This window comes from Protopterus annectens, chromosome 11.part0 (genome assembly GCF_019279795.1).
Source record: "Protopterus annectens isolate FY-2018-M chromosome 11.part0, PAN1.0, whole genome shotgun sequence".
Lineage (NCBI taxonomy): Eukaryota > Metazoa > Chordata > Ceratodontiformes > Protopteridae > Protopterus > Protopterus annectens.
Window position 1 is genome coordinate 1,455,923,107 of NC_056745.1, and position 14,243 is coordinate 1,455,937,349.

The window sequence follows — 14,243 nt, forward strand, 5'->3', positions numbered from 1 at the left end:
GATGAGAGGTATCTTCTACGCCCAAGATTTTTCTCTCAAGGACTACCCATGTCCAGGAGAGAAGACTGGATAATCCCTGGTAGAAATTTATGGTTTCCCATCTAGTCATCCAGGTTATGCTTAAACAGAGTCATGGAGGTTCTGTGTCTGATTTGGACTGGAAGCCTATTCCAGAGGAGTGGCAACCTCTGAGAGCTGTATCTGTCTCTTCAGCAGGTCTTATTTATGTCACAAGCAAGACTGAGATTCCTGGAACAGGTGACTCTAATCCTAGTTGACTTACATATGTGTAGTATTTCTATTAGATTTGGGTCAGAGATTGTCCTGCAAGCCAGACATAAATAGCCTCTGAGTAATCTATACACTACTGAGTACAGTTAGAGTGACTACAGTCTGTCCATATAAGGCATGTGTTGGAGACCATGAATTTTCTTAGTTAGAAATCGCTAAGGTCTCTCAAGTTGCAGCAGATGTCTGGTATGGTAAATATCAAAGGAAGCATTATATTCAATAATAGGCCTGATGAGGGATGAGTACAGGGGAGTTATAACATTGTTTGGTCTGGAGGCTATGCTTTTGCTAATCAGGTGAGCAATATAGAATGCTTTTCTCACCACGGTAGACACATGGTGGTCAAAGTTGAGGTTACAGTCAGCTTGTGTTCCCAGGTCTCTCACTGATTTGGTACTTGTTTATTTTATAATCAGCAGGGACATTGCAACTGCTGAAAGGAATGATGATGCATTTTTTAACATTTAGTTTAAGACCATGGCTTTGGCACTGATCATTGGTCTGCGTAAGTCCCTTTTGGAGTACACTGACATCACTAGGGGATTCACTGATAGCACCTAATTTGCAGTCATCCACAAACTTGGTTAGCCACAGACCCTTTTGGCCTGGTCTTCTGAGATGTACATGTCAAAGAAGAGGGGGCCCAGCACTTACCACTGTGGGACCCCACTGGTGACAGATCTGCTGGCAGAGGTGAAATCTCTCACTTTGACTGCTTGTTATCAATCTGTGAGCCAGTTGGCAACCCACATGACAACATAGGCATTCATATTCAACTGGGTTACTTTATCAGTGATGCCCGAATACTGGATAGTGTCAAAGGCCTTGGCCAAGTCCAGACAGGCTGTGTACACAACTTTGCCTTCGCCTATGGCTCTGGTTACATTCTCACAGAAGTCCACCAGGTTTAGCAGGCATGACCTGCCCTTGCCAAAATTAAACTGGGATGGATCCAGGGTTTGGAGGTCACCTATATCCTTACTTATGAGGTCCATGATGATTTGTTCCATTGCCTTACAGATGAGGCTATTTAAAATTATGGGTCTATGGTTACCTGGATCTGTTGCTGAACCACTATTGTGGAGAGGGATAACAGTTGCTGTTTTCCATTCAGTGGGAACAAAGCTGGTACTCAGGTTGTTGCTGAATAGGGTGCCTAATGGAGTAGCTAGCTTTTGCTTTAAAACATTTAGAATTCACTCTGGAATGCCATCTGGTCCCATATGTTCTTAGCCTTGGAGACAGCATTGATGACTTGCTCTTTGGAGATGCAGGGAGGAGGAGGAGGTGATGATGACATAGTTTGTGTTATGTTTGTGGGGGATGAGAGGGTGACATTTTTGCCAAACATATCTGCTAGCAGGTTTGCAGTGTCCACAGGATCAGTGTGTGTGATACCATCCACAATTAGTTCGGCACACATCTGAGTCCTACCTTTTAGGTTTCGGGCATATTTTTTATTTATTTATTTTACAATTGTTAAACGGGAGAGTCCGACTGGACACAGGTCCATTTTCAGTGGAGGCCCTGGGAGAAAAGCTCCAAGTTAGTTAAGTTACAAGTTGGTTAAACAAGTTGGTACAGATGTAATCAGCATCACCAGAGAGAGGTCAACATCAACATAAATCAAAGGTTACATGTACATTAATGCTATATTCTAAGTCTATACAGTCATAAAGAGTTTTTTTTTTACCTAGTAGGGAGAGCATTAAGGGAGTAGGCCTTTAACAGGGAAAAGAGCCTAGAGCTGATAGGGTTGTTTAATTGTTAGGATACAATCTGATAGTATTAGAATAGGTTACTATTTATTAGCGTTCAGTTTTGTAAGGTACAGTTCTTAATTCCTATGGGGATAGAGGCTGATTCTACAAGGAACTTGACAGTGCTTTGTAGGATTCAACATAGCTGAAGAAAGCCTTATGGTTGCTAAATTTTTCTCATAGTTGCTCTTTGAGGATTTTATGAATCATCTTACTTGCTTTTTGAGGCCTATGAGGGTGCTCTTCCAGTTCTGGGATCTTGCTTTCGGATTTTTAGATAGCAGCTTCTTTCATTTATTGTATAATCTATTATTGTAGATGTCTACCAGTGTGGTTCATTTTTTTCTGAAGGATCTTGCTTTAATCCTATCAGGCACAGATGTGTCTATACATTTGTGTATATGTTCATACAGGGCATCAGTATATAGCTGTCAATGCCATTTTAGAAACTGTAGCTTGGAAGTTGATTATACATAGGTTCATAGATTGGTGCTAGGCTATCGGCCCTAAGGCCTATGCAAGCCTAGCCATAACAATTCCCTGGAAATTTTTTCCCACAATATTTACTTCTCTGGGCCCCTGTCTAGCAGGGCGACTGACAAGATCCCTGGGGTGAATTTCCTATCTCCCATCCAATCATCAAGGTTCCTTTTGAAGATGGCCAATGAGGTGCTCTGCTTGACATGTATGGGTAGTCTATTCCAGAGTATGGGGAGTCTCTGGGTCAGGAACCTATCCCTCCAGCATGTTTTGTTCATTGTGATGATAAGGTTTATATCCCTGGAGTATGTGGCTCTGAGGGATTGGGATTTCTTTAAGTGGAACATGTCCAACAGCTCAAGGTTTGACATGGCCTTGTATGTTAAGCAGAGATCGCCTCTGAGTAGACGATATGCCACAGAGTATAGCTGGAGTTTTTTTAGACGGTCAGCATATGGCATCTGCTTTAGGCCTGTGATTCTTTTAGTGAGGTATTTCTGTGGCCTTTCCAGCTGTTGCAGATGTCTTGTGAGGTACATACCAAATGGAGCATTATACTCTATAATGGGTCTAATGAGGGATGAGTACAGTGGGACAATGACCTCCTTTTTTCTGGATGAAAAGCCATTAGTGATGAGGTGTGCCACATAGAAGGATCTCCTGATTGTTGTGGCGATGTGGTTATCGAAAGTGAGACCACTGTCCACTTGTGTCCTTAAGTCTCTCATCACACTTTTGATGTTTAGTGTCCTGCCACCTATGTGGTAGTTCATGGGTACATGTTTTTTTCCAAAGGGGGATGACTATACATTTCTTGGCATTAAGCTTGAGCCCATGGCTCTGGCACCAGGCATCTGTTTCTGTAAGGCCCTTTTGTAGACTATCCACATCATTTGGGGATTCAATAATGGCTCCCAGTTTGCAATCATCTGCAAACTTTGTTAGCCAGAGTCCCTTAGTGTTGGCCTATACTTCGGAGAAGTAGATGCCAAACAAGAGTGGTCCCAGGACTGAACCCTGAGGTACTCCACTTGTCACTTGTCTGGAGCTGGATTTGGAGTTGGCTACTTTTACAGTCTGGGTTCTGTCAGTAAGCCAGTTGGCAATCCATTGAGTGACGTAGGGATTTATGCCCAGCTTAGTAAGTTTATCTATGATTCCAGAGTGGGGGATGGTGTCGAAGGCCTTGGCGAGGTCCAGATAGGCTGTGTGGACCTCCTTACCCTCATCCACAGCTCTGGAGACTGATTCAAAGAAGTCAATCAGATTCCGGAGACAAGATCGGCCCTTCACAAACCCAAAATGGGTGGGGTCCAGTGTCTGGAGGTTGCCAATGTCTTTGTTTATAAGTTCCATGATAATGCGTTCCATGCCCTTGCAGATCAGGCTTGTCAGATTGATGGGACGGTAGTTCCCAGGATCCAAGGTGGATCTTCCCTTGGGGAGCGAGATAACTGTAGCTGTGAGCAACTCAGTGGGCATGAAGCCTGAGGTGAGGATATGATTAAACATGGCACTTAGGTGGGGTGCCAGTTCATTTTGTTGTTCATGTAGTACATAGCCTGGGATGTCATCTGGTCCCATGGATGCTGTATTCTTAGCTTTGGAGAGTGCTGTTTGTATCTGTGTGGCTGTGATTATTGGAATTTGGCAATCTTTTGGTATTGAGATGGGCCCTTTAGGGGGTGAGAGGGGAGTGAAGTTGGCACTAAATTGATCTGACAGGATATTGGCAATATCCTTGAGATCAGTATATTTAATGCCATTCTGTTGTAGCTCAGAGCAGATCTGAGCATTGCCATTTAGATTCTTGACATAATTATAGAATGCCTTGTGGTTGTCTTTGGAATCTTTGGCAATTTTATTTTCGTAACTAGCTTTTGAGGATTTTATGAGGGATCTCAGCTTCTTACTGAGGCTGGTGAGGGAGTTTTTTTGCATCCTGGGATTTTCCTCTTTTCTGCAACAGTTTCTTCCTTCCGTTGTATAGTTTGTTTATAGCAGGGGACCGCCAGATTGGCTTCCCTTTTTTGGAGAAGAGCATCTTGGTTCTATTTGGGATGGCACGAGTCATGCATGAGTGGATGTGCTCGTACAGTGCCTTAGTGTAGGATTCTGCAGTCGAACTTCCAGATCCCGTCTGCATCGTTGTTGTGAAGTTTGTCACTTCTGACTTCAGTATCATGAAGTTGGCTTTGGAGAAGTTTTTTAAGGAGGTTTCCTTACTGGGGGTGGGGGTGGGATGTGGATGTGGATGTCAAGGGTGATTTGCTTATGGTCAGACCTGACCAATGAGGGGGTGACCAGTGGTGTGGAGCATCTATCTCCCATGTTGGTAATGACCAGGTCTAGGATATTGGAGCCCCTGGTGGGACAATGGATTAGTTGATCCAGGGCGTTGGAATTTATGAATTCCAAGAACTGTTGGGAAAAGGAGTTGGTACCCGCGTAGTTTTCCCAATTAATGGCAGGGTAGTTGAAATCACTTCGTATTAGGGTGTTTGGTTGTAACTTAATATTTTCCAGTATGTTTAGGAAGGTGTAGTGAGAATCTTGGGGTATGGTGGGGGATCTGTAGCAAGCTACAATTTGGATTGCAGTCCTACCTAGTGTTAGTTGCACCTGGAGAATTTCAGATGCATTGTGTTGGGCAACTAGCCTGGAGGTGTGAATATGGACACTCCTCCACCTTTAGTGTTTCAGTCTTGGTTTTGTGGCCAAAAAGTGTGGTAAGAATTGTAGCCTGGTATTGCAGGGGTGCACTCTGGAGCCTTGAACTAGGTCTCAGTCACTGCACAGATATCGATGTTCTCCCTTTTTAGGAGTGCCTCTAGAGAGTGCATTTTGAGGTTTAGACTTCTAGCATTGAGTAGTATTACCTTCAGATTTTGCATGCTTGTATCTGTTACGATGGTAGTTTTATCCTTTGAACCTTGCCTAAAAAAGGCACTATAGGGGTGGCAAGAGCTTTAGCCAGTAACCTGAATCCCAGGGTTGACAAGTGCAGACCATCTCTGGCAAAGCATCGTGGTTTGTTGATCATGTCTTCCCAGGCAGACAAATACTGGATCCCCTTTGAATGACACCAGAAGCTTAGCCAATTATTGAAGTCAATCATTTTGTCCTTATACTGTGGTATCATTCTGGGCGAAGGCAGGATGCTACTCAGGGTTAGGGTCATACCTGCCTGGGTCACATGATCCAAGAGCTCTTCCATGTCTCTTTTCATGTAGTCCAGGGAGGTACGTCTCAAGTCATTTACTCCAGCATGGACAATGACAGAGTCATATTTGTACTATTTGTGGAGTGACTTGAGTGCATGCATTATGTGGCGGATCCTGGCACCTGACAGGCAGCTGACTGTAATTTTCTCCTTGTTCAGCCTGGTGAGTGGGACATCAGTGTGCCTGACTATAGAGTCACCTATGACTAAAGTCTTGGGTACACTGTCTTGCCTTAGGGGCTGTTGTTGGGTGGCACACTGGTGTTGTGAGCTATGTGTCACTTTGGTTGTGACTGGTGTTTGTTTGCGTTTCGGCTTCGGAGGTCCTTGTTGCTTGGGCAGGTTAATGTTAAGCGCCTCCGCATATGTGGGTTTAGTGTTGCTATGTGTGGGAGTTCTTGGTGTGGGTTTTGAAGGGCTATGAGTTGCTAGAGGTGTAATGCAGGTGTTAGCCTTCTCCTCTTGACTGTCTAGCACAGTCTTGACCGGAGAGAGCTTTGCTTCCAGTTTGGCTATGTAAGTGCATCTCTCGCAGGTTATAGTGTTGGATGGTAGGAGGAGAGGATTGTCTGTGTACATGAAGCAGTTGCCGCATTGCCCCAGTATGCCCAGATTCACCAGGTGGACAGGAGAAACCACTGGAAGCTGACCCTTGGACATGCCTATTTAGGTGCTTTTTTGTAAGGTTTAAGAGCTGTTTTCTCTTACCTTTGCAAGGTACTTTGCAATTGTAGGCTGTTTAGTGCCTATGATTAATTTCTCCTTATTGACAAGGACAGCTGAGTGCTTGTATCAGTTTAAGGCTTCCTAGTGCTTTACAGCAGGTTCTAGAGCAAGTGCTAGTCACAGGGGTTCAGATTGTAATGCTACTACTGAGAAACCAGCTAGTTTTAAGGGAAAATTTGAAGAGCAGACTTTCTGGCACCTGGAATAGTTTAACTGTAGCCTCGTAGTGCTGCATGATGTGAAAAATGTGCAAACACATGCGTTTTTAAGCCAAAAAGTTGAAAGGGAAAGAAATCAGCCCAAAAAGGCTAATAAAATTACAATTTCAGAGCTGGAAACCACTCCTCTAGCGTTAGATAGGCAGTACAATGCTCACCAGTCCCACTGGTAAGCAGTAGGACTTCCCTCTGCCACAGCAAGGTCTGGATACCTCTGAGAACAGAAAATAAAGTCCTGAGACAAGCAAGGCCTGGGGTATGGACTGGCTAGAAAAGGTGGGAAACGAGCAAACAAGGTAGTATATATATATATTTTTTTGTTGAAACAGGCTAAACAATGCAATAATACAGTAAATAAACACAGAAAAGTCTAACACACTTGAATGTGTAGTCCTAAACAGTAAATGCAATTAAAACTCTACAAAATTAGCAATTTAAAACTTTTTAAATGAAGCAAGGCAAGTGCACAACTGAAAAACGATTTAAGTGGCAGTAACACAGCAGAATAAGTAGCTAGTCTACATATACAGAGAAGTCTATATATACAGAAAAGCAGCTAAAACACACAAACACTTCAGATGCAGTGCAACCTAGAGCACTTGAGTTGTAGCAATATTAAGGCAATTACAGTTATAATAAATGCTCTAAAATATACTCTATATTTCCAAAATGTTTGAGAAGCACAGTCAGAACATAAGGAAATCCAGGCAAAATTTTTTTTTTTTTTTTTAAGGGAAAAAGGAGAAACAGAAGGCCTTATCCAATGTTCTCTCTGTATTAGGTAGAATGAGCTAATGACACTAGAGTAGGTGGAGTGTCTCAGACCAGATCTACAGTAGGGGCGGGCAACTGCAAAACCACCAAGTATAACACCAAGACACCAACAGGGTGGGCGGGTGGGGACACTAAAGCTATTAGCCTACAAAGCACTAGAGAAAGCCACTAAATGAAAGTTTTTAAACAGATAAAGATTTGTAAAGATACAGAATGCTTTAACTGCAAACAAATCAGTTACCCGTGCAGATTACAATAAAAGTGCTATATATAAATTGCTAGAAACAATAAACTGTATAAATAATAAAAAAAAAAAAACAGGATACTTATATATCTCAGCTAAGAGTAGGAGTCAACACCTCTCATCCACTCTGCTCAGTGTGTATAGACAGAAACTCTCTCAATCTACCATCCCTCATGAGGGTATAGTTAGTTTTGGTGACGTTTTGTAGCCCGACTTCTCCTGTGGGGAGTTCTGGTGTCACTGCTACTTCCAAAGTGCCTGATTTATGGTCAGATTTAACCAGTGTAAGTCCTGTACTTGAGGGGATGCATCTGTCACTCATATTAATGAGGACTAGGTCAAGAATACTGGACCCCCTTGTGGGTGGTGCACTATTTGTTCCAGGGCATTTGAGTTAAGAAAGTCCAGAAACTTTTGTGCAAATGAGTTTGGGCTCATATAAGTTTCCCAATTAATGGAGGTACAGTTGAAATCACCCATGACTATGGCATTAGGTTGTACTTTGATTGTCCCAAGTAGGTCTAAGTAAGCTGTACAGGCATCATGGTTCAAGGAAGGGGTCCTGTAACTGCCAGTGACATGAAGGTGGGTCTTACCAATTGTAATTTGGACTTGGGTAACTCCATAAAGTTATCTTGTCTAACCAGTAGAGACGTAATTATCATTAATGAAGACAGATACTCCACCTACTTTGGTTCTCACACCTTCAATTTGCATTCTGAAAGTGTAGAAGGCGTTGTAGCCTTGCAAAGCCGGGGTACTTATGGTGAAACTGGAAAAAAATATCTGGCTCTGAACACAAAGCCTATAGGTTCTACTGCTACCTGGGAATGAAAGTCATAACTGAAAGAAGGGCATCTTAATGTAGCTAATGCGGGATGTTGTACTGATGTACTCTGCCATTGTTCAGCTCCCTTCTATAAACCTCAGTACTGGTGCTTTCCTGCTGAGAGTTTGGGTGAAAGTAAATAAACACAAGTCACTATTCAGAAATAGAGAAAGGGAATTATTATTTGTCCCCTGTAGTTATTTTGGCCTGCAGATGTCATGAGATTATGTTTTCACATTAGTTTTCAAACAGCTACAAGCAATTTTATTTAGCATACATTGTTTTATAAGTACACTTGTAATATCTTACACCACTCTTGTATTAATTTCCATAATATGTGACTTTTCCAATACTATATCCACCAGCAGTCTCCTTCTGTCATTGTTCTCATTTGCTTGTCACCGCTTCAAGAACATCCATTTTTATTTGCTACATTTCATATTTAGACTTTACTAGATTCATGCTGATGTTCTCCTGCTCAGTTCACTGGAATGTTTGACATGTTTCATATGTGCACTTAACTGTTTTTTTCAACAGTGTTCTCTTCCTTTGCATACTCAAACAGACCTAGAAATTAACTTTCATTTGGTACCTGTTTCAAGATTTGACAATGCAAGCTTCTTAGCAGTCTTAAAACTAATTATCATAACTGAAAATCTAGAAATGCTTAAATGATATTATTATTATCAAAAGCAATGCTGTATCCACATATTTTATATTTTGATAGATTTATATATTCTCTTCAAATATATTTTCCCTACGACACTCTTCATTTCCTATGTTCATTACATGTCACCAGAGTAGTCAGTATCAGCTGAACAAAGGCCTACAACAATAATTATCTCTAGGCATCAACTAAATTAAAGAAACATTTAAAAAGTCAGTAAGGAAAACAGAAATGACAATAAGAACTTCAATAATGGGCTAAAATAATGCAACAATAAAACTGATCATTAGATACATCAAATTTATATTTACATGTTTGAGATTTTTATATTTAACAAGAAATGTAAATAACCACTTTCCAACTTGGCTACTAACAGAAGCAAGTAATAATAAAAAAAAAAATATATATATATATATATATTTTTACAAAACATACTGGTACAGCCCAAAATAAAATAATATAATTTTTATCTTTCTGTTTAATCACTCACAAACCATTAACTTGATAGTTTGAAATTCATTCAATAATTCTCTTTCTCGGCATCTTTATACATTCAAAAGAAAATTAAACACTTTGTTGTCATTTTATTTAAATTTCCACTTACCTTAACTATCTTGATGAGTGTCTTTAGCTGGTAAATGTGAAGTTGGAGGTCTAACCTATCAGTAAGCCATATGCAAATGGATTTCATTGAACTGCAGTACCATTGCTGTTAGAAAGAAAAAAATACTGCCAATTTTACAATTTAAAAAGAATAAAATGATAGCAGAATCAAATCATTTAAACATCTTATACTATGTTTTACAATAACATTCTTATGTTGAATTGTGTTTAATCTTTCACCACTTTTTCACTTCTATCTAATTTTGCATAACAACTAACGGTTAAGTAGTTTTGAGCTTAGTGGTATTAATTTAAAAGAGTGTACATATCAAAGTACTACCTGTCATGTATACACTGCACTGTGCTTTAATGAAGTTCCTCAAAGTATATCAAGCAGAATAAAACATTGCTCTATCTAAATTTCCTGTCCTACTCAACTTCTGCTATCACTTTATTAGAATTTGAAAGAACATAGTTTCTACAGAGTGTAGTGAAACTACATTCAAAATTAAGTCGGAAGAGGGTGAACGAGTTTAAGCTGGACTCTTCTGCTCCATAATTATCTAATATCATAATTATCTAATACAAGGATTAAAATAAATACAAAATGAAAATATAATGGGATGTTTTCAGTACAAATACTCAAGACATATATAAAAGTGCCTGACAGTAGATCACCCAATGTTTTAAATGAGCTCTTTTTTATGAATAATCCAAGCAATTTTCCTGTGTTGTGAATTATTACCATTGGCAATGCAGACATCTATACACTCATTTTAGATGAATAGGAAAGAGCCATCTGTTCCCTATTTGCTAGGGAACCCCATAACAAGGTACATAAATGTGACTTCATTTACTATAGCCTTTCCTATTAAGTGCTGTAGAATTAATCTGAGCTCTGCTGAAGATGGAACTGCCATACAGAATCAGCCTATCTGAGACCTGTTCACCTGCCATTATATTATTATAATTTTCTGGAAAGCAGCAAAAACTCACAGATCTAGTGGTGTACATTCTACTGGCCATGTTGCTTTTATAGAAAATATTCACTGAATACTCCATGAAAGGACAAGCATTATTTGTGACATCTACATTATCTTTAAAAAAAATGTAATGTGCTATTTCTTTATTGTATTAGTTTTTTTTTTTTTTTTAGTCTAGGACAAAACAACAAGATGTAACAAAGCAGGGTTAGGTGTAATATATGAAATATCACCCAGTTTGTTAAAAAAATTAAAATAGTGTCCTCAAAAATATTGTGACGTAACAAAAGATTAAATGGCTGGTAACTAGAAATTGCCAGTCATGAATTGCTAAAGTCATATTAGAAGACAGTAAACGACAAAGAACAAACAGCAAGAGGATACCAATATGCATCATTTGCTTGGAATAAGCTTCTTATTTGATAGCATTTGTTTATATCAGCCTATATAGATATATTTATATATATATATATATATATATATATATATATATATATATATATATATATATATATATGGGTCTATTGTATATATTTGAAAACTCACTTCTTCGAATATAAACAGTAGACCCGCGGTTACGCGAAAGTGCACTTACGCAAACATTGGTTCAATGAACCGATAAAGAACACAGTGACATTGTTTTTGCCGGGGGAAGCCCCCCTGCACCCGTCAGCCCCCCACACACTCCCTACTTAAATATACCAACTCCGAGATCGCACTACAGTGGGGAAACACAGAAATTCCCTTTCCCCACTGTAGTGTGCTTCAGCACCTGTGTTCCTGAATGGTTCGTTGAGCCGTTCTTTGTGGAAGTGCACTTTCGCTTAAGTGCACTTTCGCGTAACCAAGAATCCACTGTTCGTTTTCAAACTGGATTTTCGGTCTTTTTCAGTAGACCCATATATATATATATATATATATATATATATATATATATATATATATATGTAAATACATAAGACATGGCATGTCAGTTTTTAAGTGAACTCACATTATTTACATTTATAAACTTACAGGCTGCAATTTACAACTTGTTCAATGCAACTTATTCAAACAGAAAAGCCTAGCTCTCAGTTTATCAATCCATAAATTCTCAGGTTTAAGTATATTGGGCAAATCAGCATTGAAATGCAATCATAATATTCTCTATACAACTAAATACATTCAGCCTCTTTGTGATTCTGTGCATGCCACAGTGCAAATGAGTAAAATTAACGCCCTGCAGGAGTCAGAACGATGCTTCTTCTCTGGATTATCCAGGGATTATAAACTGCAAATGAAAAAAAAGCCCAGAAAATGCTGCATTAGCAATCTGAGCTACTGTTAGCTAGGTCAGGGTTTGCCTTTCTGTGAATTGCATATTACTAAACAGCAAAGATGAATCAATATACTTAGTATAGCCATTCAGTCATACTGGAAATGAACTATAACCAGATACCTAGATTGGGTGTGCAAAAAAAAAAAAACACAGTTATCAAGGATGTGAATTGTGTCCCTATATAAAGATGTGTTCTAGCCTGTAACCTACACCATCATCATCCAGATGGTTTTTAAATGTGCAATATAACACTTTTATTGCTTAAAAAAGGGTCTATTAAGAGTGCTGTGTCTCCTTTTCAGTTTTTCAAATTAATTTTCTTTGCAGGAATACGCAGTGATAAAGATAAACACTAAAGAGACAAGAAAAAAAAGCTTTTAACAAATATATATTATCTGACATAACCTGTCTGCGTTTTGTAAATGAAATTAAAAGACAGAATAAGAAATGTGCATTTTACTTAAGAAATATTTTTACTTAGGGATGTCACAGTAATACAGTGGGTAGCATTGCCTCCTCAGAGCAAGAGGTTCTCCAGTTAATTTCTTGTCTGTATGTCCCTCCTGTGTGTATATAGACTGTCTCTTGGTACTGCAGTTTCCTTCCACTCTCAGAAACATATAGCAGATTGATTGGTGGTCTTTCATGTTGCCTAAAAGTGTGCATATAGTGAGTGAGTGAGTGAGTGCACGTATGCATTCTTTGACAGACCAGCAGCTTGTCCAGGAAAAGCTTAAGAGCTTTTTAACCACAGGCTGTAACCTTATAAATGGTAAAGCTGATTATATCAAAATGGACATAAAGAATATTTGTGTTTAGGTACAAAATGTATATGTATATGTATATCTATATATATATAGAGAGAGAGAGAGACTTGAACTGTCCATCTTCAAACTCTCCATTTTTAGTGAAGTCTCAGGGTGAAATCTTGAAAAACACTAAAGCATATAAAATCAATATCCATACAATATATTGTGTTTGGTCCTTTTTATTAGGAGATCGCTTGTCAAACGACCACTTTGTTGAGTTAGGAGCCTAAAAGAGTGGTATGTTTATCAGCTTTGAGGAATGGCCTAAATTCATCCCTTTACTTAAATATACCAATTACTGGGTTGCATCACTTCTTAGAAATTGTGCGAGCTCAACATTTTTTCAGTGAACTGTCTCCTAATTAAATGGATAGTGTACAATTTATCTTTTGAGATATTATGAGACACCAAGCAACATCAGTCAGATCATTATCACTCAAATCAATAATGTGAATTGTATACACACAGAAAATACTTAATGAAAACAGAAGTGGCTGACAAAGTTATTTGAAAGTACTATGATGAGGTACATGCACAAATGTTAGGTGAATGCAAGTGAAGAAAAACTACGTATAACTATAGAAATATTAAAAAGTCAGCAAACTACAGCAAGAAAAAATCAAAATACAGAATAATAAAATGTTGATGGTTAAAGCAGTAAATATGCAAAGACTATGTGAAATTTAGAACATTTTGCTTAGTCACAATGAGGATTTGATGTTAAGCACAAACAATAATGGTCAAATGTAACGCAGTGCATAAAACTACTGGTTCCTAAGTATAAACAGCTTGCAGATTCAGGAGAAAAAAAACATACTCGACACAAGCCACATGTATGTAGTACTGAATGGCGGTAATGTCGTGCTTACTGTTTACCATCTGTGCACGCTATGCACAAAAAACAGCGGTGCATGATTGTAGCTGCTATATGTGCCAAGGCCTTAAGATGCTTTCTTATTATAATTTAATTAAAATTCATTGACTAGCTGTATGGTGAGCCTGGCTGGTGGCCTTGGCCTACTTGTGACCTAATGCAGACTTTAGGCTAATTGTGGCAAAAGCATGCTCAGTGAGGCATAGCTTAGTAAATTATGCCAAACTCCCTAATTACTTATTCATGAGGGCCCCAACAAAATCCCAATTTTTGAATCACTGATTAAAGTTTAGCATATGTACTAGCACACAGCGATAACTATCAACAGCTTCTGTCACTTACCTTCTCAGTCCTGTTCTGATTTTTTTCTGAAGGAAACTGTTCTTAAAATTAAGAACAGGTATTTCTCAAAACACAGAGAGCAATTTGTGCATGGAACACCTT

The 14,243-nt window shown here is 39.0% G+C and overlaps 1 protein-coding gene across 1 annotated transcript in view; it reads right to left on the reverse strand.

Moving 5' to 3' along the window:
* Positions 1-14,243, reverse strand: part of CADPS2 (calcium dependent secretion activator 2) — a 5,163,308-nt gene that overhangs the window by 74,935 nt on the left and 5,074,130 nt on the right. Inside the window, exon 34 of the mRNA XM_044088753.1 lies at positions 9,817-9,921. Coding sequence (XP_043944688.1) covers positions 9,817-9,921 — 105 coding nt within the window. The remainder of the gene's footprint in view (positions 1-9,816; positions 9,922-14,243) is intronic.